At 42.6% G+C, this 25,572-nt stretch overlaps 1 protein-coding gene across 9 annotated transcripts in view; it reads left to right on the top strand.

Annotated features, from left to right (window-relative positions):
* Positions 1-25,572, top strand: part of ppp1r12a (protein phosphatase 1, regulatory subunit 12A) — a 45,653-nt gene that overhangs the window by 17,802 nt on the left and 2,279 nt on the right. The window contains exons 2-27 of one of the 9 annotated variants that reach the window (XM_075471537.1): positions 2,506-2,636; positions 4,936-5,054; positions 8,465-8,624; positions 9,208-9,352; positions 9,435-9,509; positions 9,636-9,727; positions 9,836-9,993; positions 10,088-10,179; positions 11,408-11,515; positions 12,481-12,705; positions 12,903-12,994; positions 13,247-13,360; positions 14,141-14,293; positions 15,116-15,280; positions 15,873-16,052; positions 16,940-17,030; positions 17,458-17,637; positions 17,762-17,930; positions 18,658-18,779; positions 18,912-18,977; positions 20,447-20,463; positions 20,572-20,689; positions 20,761-20,865; positions 20,949-20,996; positions 22,037-22,087; positions 23,579-23,829. In XM_075471537.1, coding sequence (XP_075327652.1) covers positions 2,506-2,636; positions 4,936-5,054; positions 8,465-8,624; positions 9,208-9,352; positions 9,435-9,509; positions 9,636-9,727; positions 9,836-9,993; positions 10,088-10,179; positions 11,408-11,515; positions 12,481-12,705; positions 12,903-12,994; positions 13,247-13,360; positions 14,141-14,293; positions 15,116-15,280; positions 15,873-16,052; positions 16,940-17,030; positions 17,458-17,637; positions 17,762-17,930; positions 18,658-18,779; positions 18,912-18,977; positions 20,447-20,463; positions 20,572-20,689; positions 20,761-20,865; positions 20,949-20,996; positions 22,037-22,087; positions 23,579-23,716 — 3,114 coding nt within the window. In that variant the 3' untranslated portion in view covers positions 23,717-23,829. Of the gene's footprint in view, positions 1-2,505; positions 2,637-4,935; positions 5,055-8,464; positions 8,625-9,207; positions 9,353-9,434; positions 9,510-9,635; positions 9,728-9,835; positions 9,994-10,087; positions 10,210-11,407; positions 11,516-12,480; positions 12,706-12,902; positions 12,995-13,246; positions 13,361-14,140; positions 14,294-15,115; positions 15,281-15,872; positions 16,053-16,939; positions 17,031-17,457; positions 17,638-17,761; positions 17,931-18,657; positions 18,780-18,911; positions 18,978-20,446; positions 20,464-20,571; positions 20,690-20,760; positions 20,866-20,948; positions 20,997-22,036; positions 22,088-23,578; positions 23,830-25,572 lie in introns of all 9 variants that reach the window. The other 8 variants (XM_075471536.1, XM_075471538.1, XM_075471540.1 and 5 more) reach the window with 8 other exon arrangements.

The raw sequence follows: 25,572 nt of genomic DNA, 5'->3' as shown, positions 1-25,572 counted from the left end.
AAACACGCATACATTGTGCATCCTGGCTGGAGGAGCAATGTTGAGGTGCGTTTCAGAGCAACTTTTTTGCTGAGATGCTGCTAATTTAAGAATACACAGGGAGAGCGGGGGGGGCTTCTTTTCAAATCCCACTAAGGAGCAGACTGTATCACGATGATTCTCTGGATGACATACAATTGAAATGGCAACACATGGATGCAAACAAAGAGTGTGAAACTTTCCACCTCCAATGGAAACTTATAAGAATGATAACAGTTATAAACAATATTCACATTCAATGAATCTACTGGGGAAAAACATCAAATGATACTTGAATTGTTGAAAGGCATGAACCCCATTTGTTGACAGTTGAAATGACCAAACTGTGGACCTGAATGGGAAGCACACGCTACCAGGGTAGCCACATTAAACTCGCACCCATAATGGTGACATTTCACTTGTGATTAGAGCTGTAGATGTTGTCCGTCCTCTAACGAAGTCGGACAAACCTGGTCTGTCAAAGTCCATCAGCAACCTAAGAAGCTCCATCAAAGGGCCTGAACACCCACATACAACCGAACCATATCATACATAAATACACATAGCCTGTCAGATAAGCTCAGTGAGGCCTTTGCAGGCACTCTGCAGCTCTAGTGCTGTAAACGGCCCAAATTTGGACAAGGATTCCAGCCAGATAGTCGTGTGCCCTGAACAGGAGGCCGCTGTGTGTTCATGTGTATCTGTTTCCCTTGTTGACGCTTTTGTTGTCATAGCAACCCCAGAAGAGAGGGAGACGGTCTGTGCACTGTGTTCAATTATGGGTTTGAGATGTTAAGGGAAAAAGTTTTTTGTTATTATTACTAAATGACAGTTATTTCTCTGTTTATCCTGAATATTTACTATAATGGCTGCCAGTGGAGCCTTGTTTCCACAGTTATTAATTTCTTAAGAGTAGGGCACTTAGCTGCATATACACTAATTCTTTTTCTAAAACTCTAGCGCTTAGTTTTGGACCATTGCCTTGCAGGGCACCTTGTGTGTCTTTGACATGAGATGGCCTATTAGCTTTAAGGCCTTTGTTTGTATTTAATGAAAAGTGCCCTGCTGGCTCCCCCCTCTTTCTTTGTTTTGCATGTTGACAACATTCTCCCTTCACAGCCACATGGGTAAATAAAGCTGCTTTACAAATCTAAATGTCTGTCAGCTATCTTGATTATACACACCTTAACATTTAGCCGAGGTATATTTTTGATTGCTGGAGATATTGCATGGCAGTGCTTTTCTTGATTTTAATAAAAAAAAAAAAATTGCCGTACGATACAAACAGTTTTAGGGATTTACGTCTTTCCTTTGTAGTCCTTTTTCTTTTTCTCATAGTGTCACCTTTTGGGTTTCTTTCTCCTAGTATCTTTTGTCTTCTCTGCAATCAGTCATGCAGTTTGGTTTGCTCAGGGTGTCAGAAAATGGTTCAACAGCATTTTTGCTTTTGCTTGTCACTATCAAGAAATTTTAGGTCGCCATACAAAGTATGGGTTAAACGGCAAACTTTTTCCCCGCTATAAGAGCCTGCAAGCTGTGTAAAAGTACACAGTACACCCTATGAAAGGGCATCCATGGCAATAAAACATGAAGCATATAAACAAATTATGTCTGCCTGCCTAGTCTTTGTGAACAAAGATGATGTGCTGGGCAGATGAGACTTTCTGCTATGAAGATGAGCAAATTGGGTGGAATCCTTGATATTTAGAATATAATGTTTGAAAGTTTCATTCATCTATTGACCTAAAACAAAAATATTGCAGCCAGCTCAAATAATTGTGATGGGACGATTAACTAATGGTGACATGCCTGTATCGCCACTTTTAAGGAAGTTATACTGATCTATGATTAGCATCCGTTGCTTCCATGATAGAATCAATGAATCCCAGAGAAGTCGGGGGCCCCCCCGCCCCCAAATGTAATTCTGATCTTGTTTGTTGTCATTCAAGGATACATTGATCATTTTCAAACACACTGTGTGGTTTTCTAGTGTGCTGCGCAATATTGTCGCTTGTCGCCAGCACAAGAAAATAATGATTAGGGTTGATTAGGCGAAGAAGATGAGATGCTTGGAAAGGAAAAGGTTTTGTGTTTGGTCGTGTCAGTGGTTTGATTTATCATGTGAAATGTCAGGCTGATGTGCAGAGCTGATCTTTTAAGTAACTGCAGGTTTTGTGGAGCTCTTTAGATACTACTACTTGTTGCATAAAGCACATAAACACAGCGCTCCAATGGCCCAATCAGCAGTGTTGCACTGTACAGTATTTAAAGCACCCCCGCTATGTGCAGGCATTTTGGGAATGCTTGGGCTGTCTTAAACAGTTTGGGACACACATAGCAATTTATCAGACAGACTATAATGCTCTTTCCCACTGACATAAGCTCACATGCATGTGTGCATGTATGCTCGTGCACTGACGGATAATCACTCGTAGACACACTGGACACGTTGTGTTCTTACTCTCCTCTCTGTCTTCTCTCTTTCAGGCATGCATAGATGACAATGTTGACATGGTGACTTTCCTGGTGGAGCATGGAGCCAGCGTCAACCAGCCTGACAACGAGGGCTGGATCCCCCTCCACGCCGCAGCATCCTGTGGATACCTAGACATAGCTGAGTAAGTATTTTTGAGCAGTTTCTTTCTTTCTTTTTTTTTCTCTCGGTTTCTAAGCAACCGTATCGGTTCCATCAGGTTTGTTTTTTGCGAACTCATCCGCATATCCTGTTGTTTCTAGAGTAACGTCTTCTAAGACATTTGACTAACTGCCCCACTCATCAGAGAACCTTTTACTCTAAAAATTGCAAGAAAATATTCGATCAGTGAGGCCAGTAATGTCGCTGTATTTTTTTTTATTATAAATGTTTTTAACTTTAGTAAGTATGTTTTATCTGGTTGAATGAAATAACATAAAAACAGCACAAAATATATAAGATGTGCCATTTGTTGTCTGCCCTCCACAAAATGTAATTTCACCACCACTGACCCATGTCATTTACGTTTGCGCAGCATTCGTCTTTTCCTAACCCCCATTTAATTTACCCTCTTATCTTTTTCATAGCGCATGAGGTTGTTTAAACCTTGAGGAAAAAGCACGCGAGATTCTTGTTTTAAACTGTTCGACCGTAGCCTCAAACTAATGTGCTGCCTTGGCTGACCTCTGCCCATTTACACGCCCAATTAGTGAACTCTGTCCTTGTGTAGCTGCTGGCATTATTGGCCCTCAAAATGCCCTAATGTTTCAACTATCACGCTTAACACTGCATGGTGGTATTGTAGTCTCATGCTAATTTGGATTGGTGAACACAGCATGTGCTTGTTGGACTGGTTTTCCCTTTCACTATTAACAAAAACCAAAACAAAAAACAACAACATTGTTTTGACTCATTTCTGAATTAAACATCACCTTCACTGGCTGCCAATTGTGGCTTCTTTTTTTTTTTTTTTAACTTAAAATTTCACCTATTTTGCTAGAATCGTAGAAGCCTCCACAGAAGGTTTTGGACCGTTGTTGTCACACTTATACAGGCAGCCCATCTGGTCACGCATACACAGTACTGGTGTGATGTAATGTGATATAGAGAGATTGGGGTCATTCACTATATCTGCAGATGCACTCAAGTATTTTTTTGCTTTTAGCCTTTTGTCAGGGAAGAACATGGCTCATGGGGTATAAACACAACACAGAGATGTTATCAGGATATTTAAACGGGGTAAAAGAGCTCAGTTATACTCATTGTTCAGCATATTAAGTGTTCCTTGACCTCTTTTACTTGTGTGTTACATTTCAGGAACCTGGCTTTTTTTTTTTTTCCCCTTCTTTCCCCTCCCAATAAATGTAACTAGCAGAAGAGAACGTAAACCTGCGGTGTAATAGTCTTTGTGAGCAGTATTGATATGAAAATAAGTCGTACATTTGACATATGTGTTGTTAAGCCTGAGTTGAGTTGGCCTCATGAACGCGGCTCCAGCACAGGGCAACTTGAACAGAAAACAAGAAGTTTGTTGTTGTGGCATTTTGAGTGAAAAGGTCAAGTGGCTGCACTAATATGGATGACTAATGGAGACATAATGTCATAGTGAGAAACTCAGCAAACCTGATGTAGGCGGTGAATTCTCAGTAGACCAGTTTCAATCCCAGCATTTTCATTCACAATAGCGGGAACTGCCAAGCAGGGCTGTATCTGTTTGCCCCCGGTGTCACCACAGCCATCTAATTGCAGGGTTGGGTAAGAATCCCACAGTGGGACTGCACACCACAAAGCTATCAAACCTAGCTGAACCAACCTAAAATAGGCAGAATAGAAAGTCCAATCAAAAAGATACGAAACGTTGAGATGTAATTGTAGTCCGTCAGTTGCCATTTGGGTGGAAGTCAAAAACACAAAGTGTGTTTCAAGTGGTTTGTTGGTCTAATGAGAAGGGCCTGAGTCTCACCACAACTTTAATTGGAAGCAGCTGAACTCAAGATGCTGAATGGTTCAAATTTGCTGCAAGACATCAGTGAGTTTCTGTGAAAATGGATAATTATGCACCTTAGTCATTTGAACTAATTTAATCCGTGTTAATTATGCATATGATATGAATTTGTTGGGACAAAGTGACAAAATAGAAGATACATCGGTGTCAGCTAGTGTTTTCACTAGTTAACTGCAGCTTTATACAGCCCATGTCTTGCAACGGTTTCTTTATCTGTCTAAGGAAGTTATGTTTGCCTTTATCTAGTTTGCCTTTCACCCTGTTACTCTGCTACAGTTTAACCTCAAACCGACCTAAAAAATGCAGGAATCTGCTGGATTTTCCCCAAAGAATAGTTTCTCCTCCAGAAACATTTTGAAAAATGTTTTCAAACATATGCTGACACCTGTCTGAGTGATTTCTGTATTTATTTATTTATTTATTTATTCCTTTTCTTCAGGTATCTCATCAGCCAGGGAGCCAGTGTTGGAGTTGTGAACAGCGAGGGGGAGACGCCTATGGACATCGCTGAAGAGGAGGCCATGGAGGAGCTTCTGCAAAATGAGATCAACCGACAAGGTACAGTATTCCAAACATCTTTAACTAGAGCCCGCTGCGTGCTAATCCCTCTCCCTCATCTACCAAATTCTTCCATGAAAATCAATTCTTGTGCATCGGTTTTTGTTAAAAAGATGTTAAAAAGAAGTGGAGACTTGTTGATTAATTGATTTGGGGTTTTTGATTGCTTTGTGGAAGAGCTTCAGTTTGTCACCAGCACACTGTAAAATGTTTCGATCTGAATTAATCCTATGATAACTATAAATCAATTCTGTGGTCGTGATCTTGATGGCTTGCTGGATGAGTCCCAGCTTGTGTTTTTTGTTTTTGCATGCATGGGGAATGAGGAACTCAATTCTCGTGGTGCGTCTTGTCACCTGCTGTTTTTCCTTTGCTTGATGAAACCTTACATAATATAGAATAGTTATGCAGCTGTGTTGTCAGCTCTCATGTGAGGATTCTAAAGTAAGACCCTGGGTCTTACTATTTTTGGCCGGGGCAATCTTGATGAACGGCCCTCCCTCATGGCAAGAGGCCACGCTCAGACGTGTTAGCTGGCCCCAGGCCAGAGGGGTGCTCCTCTGCTCATATCTGCTCCTAAATGTTGCGTGGCTTGGCCTTCTTTGAAGCCGGTTTTGCGTTCCCTTCTTCAAGCTGTACATTCTTCCTCCTGTACAGTATCCAGTCTGTTAGTCCCCTTGTAACACATGATTACAACTGCACTGGCTTAGACTGATTACAAGTGTATGCGTCGCGTTAAACCGTCGTACCTCAAGCAATATTATATGGCAAAAAAAAAAGCCTGCTTCTAAACCGTCAATCTCTGAACTTTCAAATCAAGGTCCAAGTGTTTAAAAGCATATGGCATCCAGTAATTATTCCATCCAGAGTGCTTTTTGCGTGTCATGCTCCTTTGCTGTTATTATGTAATGGTGGTGAGAAGTGCACCCACCCAGACCTCAGGCATGTCGACCAACGGCAGCTGTCAGCTTTGATTTGGCGATGCCTGTTAGATGCTCTCCCTGGTTCATCCTCACGCTGCCTCCTTTAAACATCCACCACCAACTGATGCAAAGAGCTAATGTCACTCCACATTACCTGTGTTCACAGACTTTAGCGAGCCGGGTTACTGGGTGGTTCTTCAAATTTTTATTTATTGGTACGGAATTGTAAAATTGAAAGATCTGCTCCACTGCAGAGTGAATCTGTGGTCATCCTGGCCTCAGGGCTGCTGCTGACAATCCACAGCTCAGTTTTTTTTTTTGCTAAAGCTAGCAAGCAGCATTATGCAATTGGCTGTTGTGTAACGCTTCTGTATGTTTGTAATTTCATTCGCTCCTCTCAAAGACACGGCAGTTATGGTGTGAAATTTGTTAGCAAGTGTCCATGGTTTCCCATTTGCAGGGGCAGGTTCTATATCCTCTCCTCAGTTCTGATTCTGTGAAATGACTGGAGAGCCCCATCTTCTCTGACAGATGCTGCATAAAAGCTGCTTCTGTCCTTGTGTTGGACTGGAGGTGGGCTGCCTCAGAGTGATTTTTAGCATTCTGTTGGTATTGGGTAAGGTGTTGCTGAGAGGAGAATAATTTGAACTGCACTGCCAGCAGCTTTCTCTGAGGCTTAAAACAACCTATTTTTCTAGCTCTCTCTTTTGACTTTCCAAAACGATAAAACCTAAGTCCCCTTACCTCCAAAGTTGTTAATATTTGCCTCGGCATAGACTTTTGATAATATTTCTTATGTAGCTGCTAGATTTTTTTGTATTTTCCCAATGTCAGGGTGGGAGATGTGCTCCCCTCTTTTAAAAACTCTGCTTTGAACTGCTGCCAGCTCTTCCCACTTTGCTCTTGTTCTGTGGTGCTACTTAGAGGCCATTAGACTCGCAGCTTTTTATAGACGCAGTGTAGGCTACTTCCCAAGTGATCATGGGATCTTGCTCTACCTGGCCAACTCTAATGAATTTTAGAGCGACTCTGTACATTTATAGTAATGTATACTTTGCTGTCTTTTCTGTAATGTTGTTGTGAATTTAGCTTGAATTATGGCATATTGTCAGTTGTATCAACTATAAAGCAGTATATTAAACACAGGACAGTTACCTCCTGGAAGACGTTGCTGCATCACTGAATTGAATAAACTGTATCAAAGAATGTTTGACTCCACCGTGCTAAGTGGTGATGTGCCCCCTTTCAACTTGTTCGAATTTCTATGTTTCCGTTTCACCCGATATATCATGGACCCAAACAGTTTACAGTTTGGTTGGCAGCAAATTTGCACCACGTTGAAGCATAAGTTTGCTGTATGGTTTGTTTGACAAATGAGATGCCTCAACTCCTTTGTGTACTCTCTGTTCCGGGCTTCTTCTATTTCTTCCGGATCGAAGCCTGGTGATGGTGATGTGCACAAAGCACCCAGGTTTGAGTCCAATTGTGAATGTACACTGGCAGGAATAGTTCGACTCCGAACTGCATTATCTGGGGTGTGTTGATACGATGGTCCATTATCTGTCCCAAAAACACATAGTTTGAACTTGCACTTGAAATCCCACGATCACACATAAAGTCAGACACTGAGGAAATTTTCCTGATTTAGTTTCAGTTTTTTTTAGACTTTAGTTCATTAGGTTTCTTAATGAGCAGCATGTAAAGTCTTAAACTAGTCTAGTTCAAGCTTGTGTGTGTGTTTGGGTTGTTTTTCACATATTTAATGTATTAAATGATATTTAATGTGAACAGACCCATTTTCAGACCTAGTTGCCCTTTTGTTGGTTTAATGCGACTGTAACAAAAAGGTATAAGATCAGCTGAAATGTGGCTCTTATCCCAGCAAACTGTTTGGATTGTTGTTTATATTCTGGAGTTCAGCGCTGCTAACGCTCAGCTGAAACGTCAGTGAATTGTGAAGCAGAAAGTTTTTACACGGTCATGTGTTCCAGCCAGGTGTCCACAGGACAATGCAAGCCTGTTTTCACTGCTGCCCTGCATGCATCATATAGCACTGACATACTGACCCACTTAACCAGCTGAGCAGCATGTGTTTACAGCCACTATTGTTTTGTTAAATTGACAGAATATTGGCACCAAACGCCTCCCCTATGGAAAACAATTGCTTGACAACACCCTAGTGTTAATAGATGGAGCCATGATAAAGTTATGCCTATTTGTCCTCTGTAGAAACTTTTTAAAACGGGTAATTCCAAAGTCTGGCTTTGGACAATGTTATGGTTCTCTGGATTTAAATATTTTACTTTCTCTCTTCTGTGAACCCTAGAGACTTTTTTTAACTGTAACATAAGTAAATCTCAAAAATAAGTTTTGATGGTTGCGCTTCTTTTTCCTCTGACTTCAGTGTTTCAGCCGAAAGCTTGCCCCCAAGCTGCGGGTCATTCCTGCGTGGAAGTTTGACAGTGTCGGTCTTCTCTGTCTCACCAGGGGTAGATATTGAGGCAGCCCGAAAAGAAGAGGAGCGGGTCATGCTGAGGGATGCCCGGCAATGGCTCAATAGCGGCCAGATCCAAGATACCCGGCATACAAAATCTGGTGGAACGGCGCTTCACGTCGCTGCTGCAAAAGGATACGTAGAGGTTTTAAAGTAAGCCGGGGTTGATTTCACTGTTAGTTTACACAATGAAGAATAGCTGCAACATGTGTAATGACCAACACATTTATAGCTTGTTGTGACAGAAAGCCTGTCTTATCGTGGTCTCTGCATCTCGTCATCTTGCTTTTTGCAGCATTGTCTCTGTGGATTGTTACAGTTTGCAGTAGCCTGTACATCTGGTCTAGGAAGCCAGCCAGCACACTCTGCTAGCATAGATGCCTCAAAGACCTGTGAAGTTTTGCACAACTACCATACACACATTGGGGAATTTAATATTTTCCCCCATATTATGAGCTGCATTGCCTTATAATTGAAGGTTTTGAAATTTGACATCCAGCTTTGCTAAGGGAGGACTAAAACTTAAGGATTATCTCTCAGTAATATCTCTGGAAAGACTATATTTTGTTAATCTGACCTGGGGTTGCAAATCCTGACGCAATTTTAAAAGCCTGGACCCTGGCGGCACCTTAAAAGATTAGTTGACAGAATCCAATCCGGGAACCACATTTGCTAATTCACACGAAAACTATTTTTGTTTTCTCCCTCCCCCTTTTCCAAATCTCTCATTGTGCAGGCTTTTAATCCAAGCAGGGTATGATGTAAATGTTAAAGACTATGATGGCTGGACTCCTCTACATGCAGCATCACACTGGGGCAAAGAGGAGGCATGTAGGATACTGGTGGAAAACCTGTGTGACATGGACCTCATTAATAAGATGGTGAGCAGCTGAAGTTATGAGGAAATATGTCGGTAAGTGTGCTGTGCAGTCCATAACTTTGTTTGTATTTCTTTCCCCTCAGGGCCAAACTGCTTTTGATGTGGCAGATGAAGATGTTCTGGGATACTTGGAAGAACTACAAAAGAAACAAAATCTGGTGAGTCAGTGTGACTGCCGATTGGAAAATCTGTTGGATCTGCTCAAAGCGACTTTACGAACTTGGACAATCTGATTCCATCGCCTGTCCAGGATTCTAAGTCTCCTGCTGTTTTCTTTCTTCCAGCTGATGAGTGAGAAGAAAGATGTTAAGAAATCTCCTTTGATTGAAACAACAACCACGGGGGATAACAACCAATCGCTGAAACCACTGAAAAGGTAAGCGATTGGAGAGAAACAATCAAAACATTTTGCGGAATTAGTTTCCCGTTGTTATCCAACACCCTACAGCGAAGGCCTCATATTTTGTGCTTGTGTGCGTTTCAGCAAAGAAACGCTACTTCTGGAGCCGGAAAAGAGTGCTCCACGCATTGAGACCTTAGAACCTGAGAAAGTGGATGAAGAGGAGGAGGGGAAGAAGGATGAATCGAGCTGCTCCAGTGAAGAAGAGGAGGAAGAAGACTCCGAGTCTGAGACTGAAGCAGGTACTGTGTCCATCTTATTTTAGCCTTGCAAATGCTCTAAAATTACCCTGCAAGTTGCCTTTTTTTGACAACTCTTTTGTTTCAACTCCTTTAGACAAGAACAAGCCCTCGGTAGCGGTAAGCAACAGCACTACGGCCACTCCAACCACCGTCGGCGTGTCATCACCAGCTAGCCCAACTAACCAGGTGACGACTCCTACTTCACCTATTAAAAAGGTACGAGTCTTACATGAAGCCATGACACATTTGATCCACTGAGACATGGTTTTGGCACACGACAGAAATGGGTGAAAATCTTGTTACTTGCTCTTCCCCTAGTAAGCTATGTTCATTTCAAAGCTGACTGAAGATAGTTGGGGTTAACATAAAGAGTTCAAGTTAAGAGTTCATTTTCAAGACCATCACACATATAGTTGTTCCTGGTTTTGATTTGCTCTTCATGGTGCCGCTAACCGATGTCGCAGAGGCCTTGAGAATGAGAGTTAAAACTAATCATCAGTGGTGTTTAACAAACATGCCACTGGCCTACATAGTTTGGATCGTTCGTGGAATTATTCTAGAAGTTGTTAATGATTTACTAAGACCGTCGAGATACTGTGCGGGTGAAGCGTATAGAGCTGTAGATTGGGGTGGCTGTTTGGAATAAAGGTGTTAGTCGTGTCCCACTTTTGGCTCTGCTGCCCTCTGCTGGCGTAAAAGCATTTAACCAAAGCGAGCATGGCAAATTTTTCCAAGAGCATGTCTTCTTCTCTCATTCCACTTGCTGAAAATATAAGCCAATGTGACCTCCTGTGTGACTAATAGAATCTCCAGAAAATGTTTTGAACGGTCATAAACTCCTTGTAGAAGGAAACGTTTTCCATAAGAAAATCGGGATGACACAAAGCCCCGACTCTTATTCTGTTAAGTCTGTAATCCAGACACCACCTTCAATTATTTTTAAATCTCCAATTAGAATTTTTAATCTCAAAGTGGAAGATTTCCCTGACATTCTCGATTGTGATTATTAAATTGCACCCACTAGTCTGTCTGTACACAAGACTTTCTGGATATTATTTATTTATTTATTTATTTATTTTTTCTGCTTCTTTTCTTGCAATAAACTTCCAAACCTTATTTGAAGCCTGGTGCTTACACACCACAGCAACTTCTAATGAATGGGCAATATTTTTTTTAAATGCCCTGTTGGATCTGTTACTTACTCAACTGAAAATATTGATGGTGTCGCTAGTTTGGCACTGCGTGGTGTGACTAGGCTTTGAAAGGCCTGTCCTGGCCCATTAAGTGTTTTTTCTTTTGCTGCTGCTTCTGTCTTATTCTGCCTTTTTCTGTTTCAACCTTTCTGTCTTCCTCCCTGCCCGACCTCCCTCTTTGCATCTTTCTCATCCCGGGCTCTTGTCTTGGTTGGCTTTAGTTTGATTATATTACTCCTCTCATGCCTTTGGCGGAGCCAGGCTGTCCTGCATTGTGGCGTCAAGGTTTGCGCAAAACTGGCATTTCTCTTGTGCCCAAAAAACCTATGGTGAGGCATTGGTGTGCACCAGAGTTGTTCTCTCATCCCTCATGCACTTGTGCACTGACAAAGCACTCCAATCTCCCCTAACCACCCGTACCTGATTATAGGTGATGCAGGGTTTTTCCACTTGACTGGCTTTGCCTGCTGTAGTGCTCCATGCCACACTGAACCGTGATGATGGCAGCCTTTCTGCAGAGGATTTCTGTTTACTTTAGTGTCTGTTAAGGTAAACTCAACATTTGCCTTACTCTGGTGAAGCAGAAGGATGCTTCACTTGTGAAATTTGAACCAACTTGCAAAATGAACAGAGCTTAATTGGTAGTTCTGCCAAATCAGTCTGTGTGGTTCAGTAGAAAACCACAGTTCAACTTATCGTGGTTTTATCCGGCACAGCACAGATGACCACCCCAGTGGAAAAACCCAACATTCGTGATTGAGCCTCCCCGACACTCATCCACATTACATGGCGCTGTTTTTACTTCAACAAATGCACTGCTAATCTTATTTTCACATTGTGTCTGTGTGACATCTGTGTTTTCAGTTGCTTGTCGTTTTCTGGTTGTTTTTTTTAAAATCTGTGATCAGACACCCCCCCCCAAAAAAAAATACAAAACAACACAAACCAATTTGGACCTCGCACCCCACACAGGTTGAATTAATCATTCTTGAGGATCATTGAGAATAGCATGTACTCGGGAACATTATTTGGAGCTCTTAGCTGAGTCGGGTACAGTTGTGTATTTTTGGAGTTTGAATCTAGAGCGTACATATCTGAGCTGGCATGTTCTTCCTCGTAAATGGTCTTTTCTAGGTTTTGACCACAGCCCTTCTGGATTAATCCAAATAGTTTTTGACCTTACTGACGTTTGTGCTACTTACCAAGATGACTAAAAATCCCAGTTAACAAGGTCAAACTCAAAAAAATGGATAATTCCATGTTTTCAAAGTCACTGCCCTAACCTCCTATTCAGGTTGTGCAGCCTGCTGGAAGGGTCTCAACTAAAGTGGAGGAGGAGAGGAAGGATGAGTCTCCGGCGTCGTGGCGTTTGGGTTTGAGGAAGACGGGCAGCTATGGGGCACTCGCAGAAATCACAGCCACCAAGGAAGCTCAGAGGGAGAAGGACACCACAGGGGTGATGCGCTCTGCCTCAAGCCCTCGTCTCTCCTCGTCCCTTGACAACAAGGAAAAAGAGAAGGTCAGCAATGATGTACTTCATTGTCCTTCATTCTGTGGGATTAAAAGTTCAAACTAAATTGCCATCAGATATTTTTACAGCACATGAAGTAGATTATTCATGTAGTGATGCTCAACAACCGCTCTTCAGTAATTATTATTAGTAGTTACTAACATGAGCCTGTTTTTTATTTTTTTTATTTTTTTTGCTCCTTACAGGAAAAAGACAGAGGAACTCGGCTCGCCTATGTGGCCCCAACCATACCCAGGAGACTGGCCAGTACTTCAGACATAGACGAGAAGGAAAACAGGTGAACCCCTGGAGCCAAATAGTGTCTCTGTGCAGACATGCACTGGCATGAGTAGCTCCTGTTGCTCACTGCTGCGTGCTGCAGGCAAAAAGCCCCGATGCTCTGCATGGTGTGCGTTGCCTTTAGCAACAATTGAAATGTTGTGCTTGAATGCTTTATGTAGACATATAATAGAACAGAAACGGGTACACTTCTAGTATCAGTATCTGTTACTGGAAGCATGGGATACTATTCTAGCTTGTGGATCTCCAGGGACTCTACTGCTCTGATACGTAGCGGCTCTTACACCCGACGACGCTGGGACGACGACCTGAAGAACAGTGAAGGAAGCGCATCCACCAACCGAACCTCCAGCTACCAGCGCAGGTTAGCCTCAGGCTGCAATATAAATCTTTGCCAAAGTTTCATGCCTCATCTCTGTTCAATCAGATGGGACGTGCAGCTCCATTACGAGGTTGGCTTGCATAGCTTTGGATCTAAACTCTACTTGGATATCAATGATAGTGATTTTTGTCAAGTCACCTGTGGGACATTTGATTTGTCCCGTTAGATATGTTTGTACTTGCTTCCAAACGTAGGCAGATATAGAAAGCCATGCAAATCAGCCCAATGCCTCTGTGCCATAGAGTCTGTTGCATGACTGTACCTGTCCTGTCAGGTTGCTGTGCTGAGAAATGCATCGCTCGGTTATTTTAACGAGCCTAAATGCTGTCAGATAAATCACATTCGTGGCACAAAACCAAGACGTGGACCTGCACTGCATTCATATCATATGGGAGAAATGCTGGCCATGAGCCTAATGAAAACACCCTAGTTTCACATTATAAAAGCCGTTTGGGATGTTGTTGTTTCTTGTATCTCTCCAGGTTCCTAACTTTTGATGTTGCCAACTAAGAGCCTTGAATCTATTTTAGGAAATTTGAAACATTTGAAAAGAATGGCACACCTGGAGTAGGTTATTGCAATCAGCAAAAGCCAAAATAACTCTTCATTTTTAGCTCCACCCATGTGCCATGAATGCAACAACAGTGTGTCAGAGCTTAATAGTCTGTAATGTGTACGTTTCCTGTACTTTATATCTGTTTGTGTGTGCACGCTCTCACCGCTGACATGCCTCTCTTGCCCACCTGCCTGCCAACACGCCAGCACCTCCCATACGCTAGCGCTAGGGCGGAGTGGCAGCACGCGGGACGTGCCAGCCAAGTCTTCGTCAACCTCCAGCTTGGACCCTAACACCTGTAATACTAAACCCTGGCAGCCACCCTCCTCGCACTACCAGTCTTACAGCATTTACCGCAGGTACACCAGCCTCAGTGAGGCGCCACCGTCTCTACACCCACCCGTCCTTTCAGTCTGCATCTCTGCTCTGCTGCAGTGTGTGTGTTTTTCAGTTATTTTTTCCCCTACCTGGTTTTATGTGATATTTAAATTATTATTGGAAGACTTGCCTGTTTACATCCATCTGATTGATGAAGTTTTATTAAGTTTAGGGTTATCACTTTGTCCAAAATCTTAATGAATGAAAGAATGTTTAGTATAATTTTCACAGAACTGGCTATTATTTTCTTCTCAGTGAGTATGATAACATGCCTATTGAGGTTTGCTACACATCTGGCCTATTCAAGTATGAAAACAATGTTGCTGGCAGCCATTAATAACCATATTTAGCATTTAAACATAAAGTAGGGATGCATTGATTGTGAAATTCTGGGCCGATACCAAAAGTTCTTGAGCTAATAGTGAATACAGATGATTTTTGCCACTTATCATTTAATGCCAAGCAAAAATGCATCATAAGAAATAAAATGAACATTTTGAAGGACATTCAGTCCTTGCTTTATACTCTTTGAGTGTGCAAATTCTTTCACACAAATGCAACCAAAAAACTATTATAAACTGACATAAAAAAGTTATTTCACAAAGACTTTTAGCCTCTCAAAGTCTTTGCCAACCTATGACTTCAGTGCTTACATGGCCCAGCAAAATTATTTTGTGCCCAAAAAAGATTAAATGATGATAAATGTTAGTTTTGGGGGGCAGAGTTAACAGCTTGCACAAGAAACCGTCGTGGGACCTTCTGACTGAAATCCCAGTCTTACTGGTGACTTTTCTTGCCAACAGCGGTTCTTTTGGCAGGAGACACGAGGACTTAAGTTCTTCAACCTCCTCCCCCTCCATGACCACCACCACCTCCTCATCTGTTACCTCTCCCACGGGCCATCGCGGCCTGTTCTCCAGCCTGGGCTCCTCCTCCACTCGAACTGGCTCCACCAGTCTCACCAGCAGGTATATATTTTTTTTTCCACACTTGGGGCAGAATGTTGCTTGTAGACTTTAATCCACACATTAGGCTTCTGGAAAGAAGTCATTCATCCGGTCCAAGACTGCCTTCTGTCCATTGGGTTTCTATCACTTTATCTATTAATCTGAAACTGTTTTTTGTTTGTTTGTTTATTTTTTTTGTACTTTTTGTCTTCCTGTCCATATTTCAGTTAAATGCAGATACAATACTGGAGAGGAAATATTTCTTGAGCACCCAGTTATGTTTGGGAGCTTTTCATTTTGTTAGAATTGAAATCCTACAGCTCCAGTAACCAATTCCAGGGACAAACACTGACATATTGTTGAGGGCCACAACAGTACGGAGCCACAGTTTACTCCACTGACCTGTTTGACAACTGTGAGGTGTGAATGGAAAATCAGGAGACATTATTACGCAGCCCTTCATGAGGCATTTTTGTCTATTATCAACTGGTAAAAGAGATGTCTACTTGGCAATATCGTGCAGGCAAACTACCATAAAGGGAATTTTTTTCTAAAGACAGTTAGAGTGGAATCTGCCAGGCTGAGTTTCAGTAAAATGTGGATGTATTAACAGGTACTGGTCAGAGGAGAGTGCAGAGAGGGAAAAGGAGAAGGAGAAAGAGTCTGCTGCAGTAATCCCCACTATAAACACTGGCTCTATCACCACCCCCGCATCTACCACTACCACCACCGCCATATCTACCACTACCACCACCACTGGCACCGTCACCGTCACTGGCTCTGAGCGACGCAGGTAACACAGACGCACCTTTTTACTCCATAATGAATGCATTCGATTTCTTACATGTCAGTAGTTTGTTCTGCGAGTCTGATTGGGTTCCACCTGTTTCAGACTTGGTTAACTTTAGTTTTCAGCTGAGATTTCTTGAACATTTGCAGCCAAGCATGCGCTTTTTAGCAGCTTCAAAATGTAAGCGAATGGCAACCGTCAGATGAATAATAATCCAGATGAATGTGTTTGGGATCTTCTGCTCTGTGCAAACTTAGAAGGAGAAAGCATGTATATGCACATGTGTTTTAAGTGGGGTCGAGTGTATGTCTTCCTGTAGCAGTGTTGAAATAAGCCACCTGTCACAGCGGCAGTGGGGAAGGGCTTTTTTAGAGCCTGGACTGCTCCAGCAACGTCTCCTTTTATGGAAGGTGGGCAGAAGCAGTGCATTTTGCTCAAGGCCGAGCTCTGTTCTGCATCGAATGAGTTCATATTTCTGTATGACCAACAGAGGCATGCTCCAGACTGAGAGTATTTTCTCTCTGTTTCTTTTCCCCCAAAATGCATTGCCTTTTGACATTGAAACTGTTGTAATTTAAGGTTAAACTCACTGATTGGACTCCTGTTTTATCACTGTAACTTAAAGGTGGTCTGTTTGTTTTAGAAAAGTTTGTCCTTTATTCCCTTTAGCAGGGAAGCTTGCCTCTCATGTGTATTATTGACAAGGCACACATTAGCAAAATGATACAAGAAACTAAACGGAAGTAAGTTCAATCTTGGAATCTTATCAGCTGCAATCAGGATACGAAAAGGATGCATCTGAATTTTGAGTTGCGTCATTTACAGAAATTGCTTTATACTTTGCAATAGAATTGTTTGTTTACTTGTGTGTGCTTGTCTGCCTTTGTCAGGTCATATCTGACGCCAGTGCGAGACGAGGAGTCGGAGTCTCAGAGGAAGGCTCGATCCAGACAGGCTCGACAGTCGAGGAGGTCCACACAGGTCTGTTAAACCACATGCTGCCACTAGAGTTATTTATAATCTGTCCCCGTGCATGAGCCAAATAATCCAAACCTTTTTTACAGTCTTTATCAGAAGAAGGAAACAAAAAGATTGAAATAGTGGATTTCTATGTCATTAAAAGAGGATGCATATAGAAGATGGCCTGCACCTTTTTCTGGTTTACTTTGTCGTTTTATAGCTGCAGACTGTTTTCATCCTTGTTGAGACGGTATAGGTTTTTTATGTATGCAGTCAGTACTTTGCTTCTACACCTGTGCAAAGAGTTGATCATTTTACAGGCTGACACTTGTTCCAGTGTGTTCACTGCGTCGCTGGGTTTCAGAAATTGTAATGAAACTCAACGGGTTTAGAAAATGAGGGTCGTAGCGTTGTGGTTTCAAAAGAGAAATCTGCTTCCTTCTTCCAGGGCGTGACTCTGACCGACTTGCAAGAGGCGGAGAAAACAATCGGCAGGAGTCGTCCCCCGAAGACCCGTGAGGAGGAGAAGGAGGAGAAGGAGAAGCAGGACAAGGAGAAGCAAGAGGAAAGGAAGGAGACGGAGACAAAGGAGGACGATTACCGATCTAAGTACCGCAGCTTCGAAGAGGTGCCTTTCTCGTCTTTGTAATAACTCTTCTAAGACATATCACACTAATTTACAGCTTCGGTTTTTGACTCTCTTGCCCCTCTTACCCCTCTTTGATTTTTCTCGCTTACTTTCTCCGCTGCAGCGTTTCCGGCCTTCATCCTCCTCTTCCACCTCCGCCATTTCCACAGTCAGCACTGCCTCCACAGCTCCCTACTCAAGCACCACATTGTCCTCCAGTTCCCTCAACAGGCCTAACAGTCTGACGGGGATCACTTCCTCTTACAGCCGCTCCTCCAGAGATACTGAAAAAGGTCAGCGTCTCTCTCCCTCCTGAGAAGTTTAATCGCTCAACACATGTTTACAGTTATCTGGAGCTCTTAGAAAGATGCCTGCCTCTGATATAAAATGTGATGTAAAGCCATGTGGCCACAGTATGTTGCTACATGAGTGCCGAGTCCTGCCTGATGCTGAATTCTTTCTCCTCTGGTCCACGTTCACATGGGCAAACTGCCACATTCTTATTAAGAGCACTGAGACGGAACAGGGATTGGGTTGCCTTTTAAATGAACTACCTCTTTAATTTACGCATAAATCCGTGACGTTTCCCTGGGAAAGTGGAAAGCCGATTTATTCCGTTCAGCTAAAGAAAACACTGAACGCTTTGTTCCGTCTTAAGGACTTGTTTTTTCTTTCTTTTTCTGTCTTTGACTTTAGCCAAGTCAACTTTTCATGATTGTGTCATGCGTGTCCCTTGTTTCACCCAAACTTGAATTCTTGATCGGATTATTTGGGTATTTGCACACTGTTTATGCCCACAAAAAAAAGGGTTGAAGTTTTTCATAGCTCAGGGAAGTGGTTGGGGTCAGACGTTTGTTATTGAGATTGTGAACGAGATGTGAAATAATAATAATAAGCTGATAAGTGTTCCACAACCCGGAGACGGCAGATCCTGTTTTAATATGACAGTTTGTCTCTGTTAACATGGTAGCATTTGGATGTGTCGGTAAAGTAGTTTTTGGCCTCCTTCTCAATGGACAGAAACGGACAGGAAGGAGGAGGAGAAGGAGGGAGAAGACAAGTCTCAGCCCCGCTCCATACGGGATCGCAGGCGGCCCCGCGAGAAGAGACGCTCCACTGGGGTGTCCTTCTGGACTCAAGATGTAAGAGACTTGCACGGCCTTTCTGAGGCTCATAAAACCTGTACAGCTCCAGGTGTTCTGCTGTGATCAGCCAAAAGGGGTCTTCACTGTTTTATCTTTTTTTTTTTTTTTTTTTTTTTTTTAAAACTCCAGAGTGATGAAAATGACCCTGACCAGCAGTCTGATTCGGAGGAGGGCAGCACCAGGGGAGAGCCACAGGTAACGTAGCTATCGCACACACAGGGCAGAAAGTAGAGAAAACGGACTTCAATAGGAGCTTTTCAACCATTAAACAAAATCACACTGTTCTTATTGTTGCCCTTCTCTGACATCGCAACTTCCGTTGGATTCTCTCCCTCATGCGTTTATTCTCTATTCTGGTCCTTCCTCGTGTCTCATCTTATGTTGCCCTCTGCACCTATGATTTCCTCTCATCCCACGTATCTTTGCTTCTCACTGTGCGCAGCCTTTGAATTTTCATTGTGTACCCGTTTCCATCTTCCCGTGATTGTCTGCCGCTGACGTGACCTTGCAAACCAAATGCACGCTTGGCCACAGATCAGTGGCTTTTCAAAACATGCGGGCACAAAAAGGAAAGGAAGTCTGCCTCTGTGTTTTCAAATCGCACATATTATTTGACATTTGAAGAGGATTGTTGGAACAAAAACACTTTTGAACTCTTTTTGGGCTTTCTTTTTTGCAAATTAAGCTATGAGGCTATGAAATGAATTGGGCAGCATTGTGAAAATATTGCCTGCTGGGTGAACTTCCTGTTTGGATGGGAGTGTCGCTTGGAATATAACAGAGAGAGCAGGCAGTTGTTACTTGAGTCCAATCATCAGGGAGACGAGGAAAAGACACACCAGCTGCTAGCCGTCATTTCTAGTGGGTCAGCATAAAGGGTGGAGCAGCAACAAGGCACTAAACAGGAAGCACGCAATTATCTGGATGTAGATCCAAAAGCACACAGGAAATCTTCTGAGGTCACTTCCAGTTCTCTTATTTACATGAGCCTAAATGTTACTCCAGGCAACTGTATGAACACTTCATGATTGGTAGATGACATATTAAGTAGTTTTTAAGAATCAAATAAATAAAAAAAAATGTTAAAAAAAGGACTATCTAATAGTGCGCAGCTGACTACGTATCTGACCGCTGACTCCTTGAGGTTGTCTCTGGATCTCATCTCAGATTTTAGCATTGTTGTGTCTCTGCCCTCTGTCCGCCTCAGGAAGGAGACTGTAATTTCAGAATAGCTGGAAGACCAGCCCTCCATCCTGACCTGCCTATCTGATGTCTGGCTCCATTCTCAGGGTTGTTATTGTGCACAAGCACAGCTGGCCTGCAGGCAAACTGGGCCTGGAGGCACAAGCTGGCAGGTGGACTGAGGGATTACTGTTTGTGCATTTGCATGTAGAACAGTTTGTAGGAGGCTGTCTGCATCAGAGTGCAGGACGGGTATGAAACCAGAGAGGTTGTAATTTGAGGTGGATCGCAGTTGAGTTCTTCCTTCTATTCAGTTCTGTTCATGTTTGTGTATAATTTAGGCTTAGGCTGAATCTGCAGCTATATAAAATTCCCCCCACTCCTTATGTGTAAAGACGAATTAGATTAGAACGTTTATAGGAACACGTTTTTTTTTTTCTATATAAATGAATATTTCCTTTCTTTCTTTCTTCTCCTTACAGAGCGACAGATTGTCTAGGTAAGTTTCACCCTTTTCTTACCGTATCCCTTATTGTTTTTCATGTTACATGTCTCTATGTTGCTAAAACACATGCTTATATCGACGTGCCTGTCTTCACTGATGCAGGAATGAGAGCACTTCATCTTTAGATCGCAACGACGCTCTTTTTAGCCGTAGCTACGGTGAGAGTCGAAGGCCGTACTCAAGCCGACTGGATAGAGACGACACCACTGACTACAAGAAGGTACTCGTTTCCTTTATCCTCTTTTCTTCATTCTTTTGAACACCTTCTGACTGTTGGATGGTCCTCCTCAGCTCTACGAGCAGATTTTAGCTGAGAACGAGAAGCTGAAGGCCCAGTTACGCGACACAGACCTGGAGCTGGCAGACTTGAAGCTACAACTGGAGAAGGCCACGCAGGTACGTTGAGCTCACAATCTGCTCCCGTCACGATGAGATGATTGTGGCTTCTTATGTGTTCCAATATGTTTGTTTGACTGCAGAGGCAGGAGCGCTACGCTGACCGATCACAGCTCGAGATGGAGAAAAGGGTAATGACAGAACTCGTTTAGCAACTCCATCACTTCTCTGTTAGATAACACAACGAACTGATAACTCTCATAAGTGTGTTTCATACTAATTACAGACGTTAGAAGTGTTTCTGTCAGTTATCTTGATTGAATTGGTCCTGCTTTTAAACGTCATAGTAACACTGCCAATGGGTTTATGTCTGAAGGTAACAAGCAGGCCCCAATATCATCTGAGTGATGGTATGATCTTATTGAGTTTTTATATAACGGTTTCCTCTTTGCTGCTGGCTGTCGTATCACTCATGCCGTTGTAGCGGGGGTCAAAGGGACGCCCTCCCTCCACGCCACCCAAAACACTGCCACCTTTTCTCTTCCACTTGTGTTCTGAACCTCAGAGGCAGCGTGTGGTCACAACCTCTCCAGACTGCTTATTTTATTGCTCAGTGTGAAAGTGTGTTTATCTCGTTTTGTGCAGGGAGTTGAATGTAGGTTGTTAAATTGCTGCTAAAAGAATCCGTGCACGTGTGTTTCATGCTTTTTTTTTTTTTTTTCACTCATTCAGTAATGATGCTGGCGTCTTTAGCCGCAGCTGTGTCGTTATGACAGCTTAACCTGACGATTTGTGAACTTCATGCACTATTTTTTATTTTTTTTTAATCATCATCCTTGTGTCACTTCTTATTGAAAGCCTTTTATGATTTAAAAAAAAAAAGGAAAAAAAAGATATATACCATTCTTTGGTTAAAAAAGACATTCTCCCTCAAATCACTTCATTAACTTGCCTCCCAAAACAACCTCTAAACATCTACATTCCTTGACTCACCCCCCCTCCCGTTAAATGTAAGTCGAGCATACATCGCTAACGATGTAGATCTGAACTGGCTGTTGCTTGTAGACGCCTCACAAGACGTGTGTGATGAAGTGTTTGCTGTCACGACCCCCTCACCATCCTCCACTCCTCCTTAATGTTGAGTGTAAAGCCTGCACTGAAGTGTGCTCTTCGGATTGTTTTCTCCGACTCGTTTAAGTTCAACGGTAACCGGCTTCTCTCTGCCCAACAGGAAAAAAGAGCTCTAGAAAGAAAGATTTCTGAGATGGAGGAGGAACTTAAGGTACCAACACATACACACACACACACACACACACACACACACTCAGAAAGACTGCACTATATTTCTCATCATAAGATACAGTTTCCTATTAAGTGTACCCTTATTTAGTAAATGTGAATTACTCATTTTTGGTTTTATGGAAGTGGTGAGTAATAATAGATGAGTTTATTACAACCCAGGCCTTCTTTTTAGTTATGCCATTACTCCAGGTAACTTGAAAGCTTTCTCAGATGTCTCAAAGACCCGATGAAAATCAGGACCACTGTTGTATTAAGATCAAATTTTTGTTGACATACTATGCATTCGCCTCATGTCTGTTTCTGAAGTATGGTTGATAGAGAACACGTAGCTTCCACAATCCACAATTAAACAAATTATTTTGCACAAAAATACGACCAAAACTTCTGTAAAGAACACAATGTTGCCCAAAATACAAGCTTTGTGACTTTGGCTGGGTGCTGCAACTGGTTTCAGCTTCTTAAAGTCTCGGTTTGGATTTGATCGGCTGAGATATATTTTAATGGCGACGCTAATTTTGCTCAGATCTTAAAGTAGAGCTATAAGCTCCGTGCAGCCAGATCATGGTCCTATTTTAGTTGTTTCAGAATGAGTTGGAAGCGACTGAATGTCTGTATTTTTCCTCTCAGCTGCCGTGCCGCACCTTCTGATCTCTGCCACTTACTGTTTAGTCAACATTTGCAACGCTGTCGAACCAGCTGCCTCAAAATCTGTAGTTTCCATACATTCCGATCGTTATGATAAATGCAAGGTCCGCCATTTTGCGTGTCTTCCACAGAGAATAGCTCAGGTTTGCTAGTCTACTTTAGGATGTGAAAAGTTGCTAAATTTATTGACATCCTCAAGGTTGGCAATATTGTAAGTAAACATTTCCTCCTCCCATACTACCCCATCTTACACTTTTTCTATCAGCAAATATGTACTTCTAAATAGTTTCTGCTGTTCGGGATACTTCTCAGGTCAGCTATCGCTATCCTTGACCATCAGCATTGCAGCTCTAGTATTGAGATTGTCAATTAAGTGCACATGTTATGGAAAATTGATTCAGTGGGGGAAAAGGTGGGGAGAAATCCATTGAACTCCTCGTAAGCATGTGTTGTTCCATCACTGTGATAACGACGTGTGTTTATTTTTAGGTCGTAGGCAGCTGGCTGATGTTATCAGTGTCACTTTTCCATTCTATCTACAAGCATCATGCTGAACCGGAAAGCTTTTAGTCATTCCTTCGGTCTCCAGATCTGTCCCATTTTCTAACAGTCTTCCTTTTCTGTCCCCCCCCTCCCCCCTCCCCCTTTCCTTCTCCCGGCCCTTCTTCTCTATTGATTCATATTGTCCTGTCTTTCATGAATCCTTTCTCCCTTTGTTTGTCTCTTCAAAACACATTTCTTTCTTTTTTCCTCTTCTGCCACTCTCTCTCTCCTCCCACCCCCGTTCCTCTGTTGTGGTTAATGTCTCCCCCCCCCCCCCCTGCAGAACCTCCCCCAGGTAAAGCAGGTTCAGGCCCTGCGGCAGGTTAAGGAGCGGCTGCAGGCTGAGAATCGGGCCCTGGCCCGTGTGGTGGCAAAGCTTTCGCAGTCGGCCTGCAGCCAGCTGCCCACCGTCGACCTCTAAGCCACATCCATCTGTCCACCACCACCTCTTCCTCTTCTTTCTTCTCACTTCCCCCCTTCCCAACCCTATTCTTCTCATGCTCCATTTGCGCTCTGCCCCGCACCCGTAGACAGGCAGGTGTCCAGCCGCCCAACCATGACTGGTTTTGTGAACTCCCCTTTCTGTCCCCGTCTGCCTCCCCAGAGCTTTTGGTTTTCATATTGGGGAGGGTGTTTTTTTTTTTTTTTTTTTAATTGTTTTTTTCAACAGGACACTCTCCTTTTACAGTACAGAACTCTAAGGTGCTTTTCACACCTGTCAAGAGTGCCAAAATGGCTTCCTAAATATCTAAGATGAATTACTCTGCGAAGAATGGTTTGAAACAAAGCCCACGTAAGTATTTAAGGGAGATAGGACTCTAGATGTTTGCTAGACCTGAAGTATTAAATGCACAAAGCACTGTAAAGGAAAGTGTCCTCTTTGTAGATTCTAGTTTGACGCTTTCCTCAGAGGGAGCTCAGTTGTTCAGTTTGGCTTGTTCTGGCTTCTTTGCATGAAGTGGCTTCCTCTGGCAAAAGTTTCCTTTGGCCTAGATTTCCAGAGACTGAACCCATCTCCCTACCACTCCCTGTACTTGTCAAATTTCTACAGATGACTTAAGCAAATATCCAAGACGACTGCATGCACGGACAAGTTAGTGCGGACACTGGTTTTGTCCCTTGCTCCTCCAGTATAAAGTGCAATGTAAATGTTCCATCACTTTCAGAATTGTAGTGAGTTCCTTTGTTATCAATAACAAAGTCTAAGTGGACTGAGATCTCAGAGATTCTCAGTATTGAACATGTTTTCCATCCTTGCCATCGGCAGTCATCTTGTAGACTTAGACATGTCTCTGTATGTCATTATGCTTTTAGTAGAGATGTGTTAGCTATGTGTAAGTTCTGGTGGCATAATACATGAAAGTAGCTCACTAAAGCCTTCCAAAATCGATTATTTTTGCCTATATTCCTGTCTGTAACCCCAGGATTTGACTGGGTGCTGAATGACCGGACGCTCATTTAGCAGACGCTTTAGTCTGAAGCGACTTTCTTAGGAGACAGTGTGGGGTTCCACTTCTTCCCCAAGGATGCTTCGACACACCAGCAGGCAGCTTTAACATTTAATTCAACCACAGTCACATTCTTACAAGTAGAAATTATATTTCAAGACCTCTCGAACTTTCATTGTACTGTGACAACTAAATTTAAGGGATCCAAGTGGTTCAGTTAACATTTAAAAAGTAGATTAGATATCCTTTTATTAATGTATTCTGTAAAATCTCAGAATAAGTTCGGCAATCACCCCCTTTCCTTTATTGCTGTGTTGTATCCTTTCACAAAGACTTGTCAGAAGTCGCGGATGGTTTCGCTTTGACAGTTAGTGTCCCGCCTACATAAATGTGGTCCTGGAAAATGAACAGCCGTATTAAGGGTTAGACGCACAGAACACCTCACTTAGAGTGTAGATCGTACAGATGCTGAAGAAGCGAAAGGTCTGTGCCTGGTGGGATCTTGGGGTCAGAAATGAATATAGATATACTTTGAGAGATATGATATGACGTCCAGCTGATGTCATCAAATAAGAAAGAATCTTGTCACATAATTGACATAATCTAATTAACCTTCCTGTCTATATCATTTCTGTTTAAGACTTTCATGTTAAACAGTATTTTCAAAACAGATTTTTACTCATCAAGCATGTCCAAACTCTAAGAGCATAATCTCCTGACACTGGCCAGTCCTGCGATCGTGACTCGATCTGCAGTAGATCAAAGAAAAAAGAGAAAACCTGGACTTTTGGTCTCATTTGTGTGTATTATCTGGCTGCTGGTGAGCAGC

This window comes from Odontesthes bonariensis, chromosome 8, assembly GCF_027942865.1.
Source record: "Odontesthes bonariensis isolate fOdoBon6 chromosome 8, fOdoBon6.hap1, whole genome shotgun sequence".
NCBI classification, from domain to species: domain Eukaryota; kingdom Metazoa; phylum Chordata; class Actinopteri; order Atheriniformes; family Atherinopsidae; genus Odontesthes; species Odontesthes bonariensis.
Note: the sequence above shows the minus strand (reverse complement) of the source record. Positions and strands in the feature narration are given on the sequence as shown.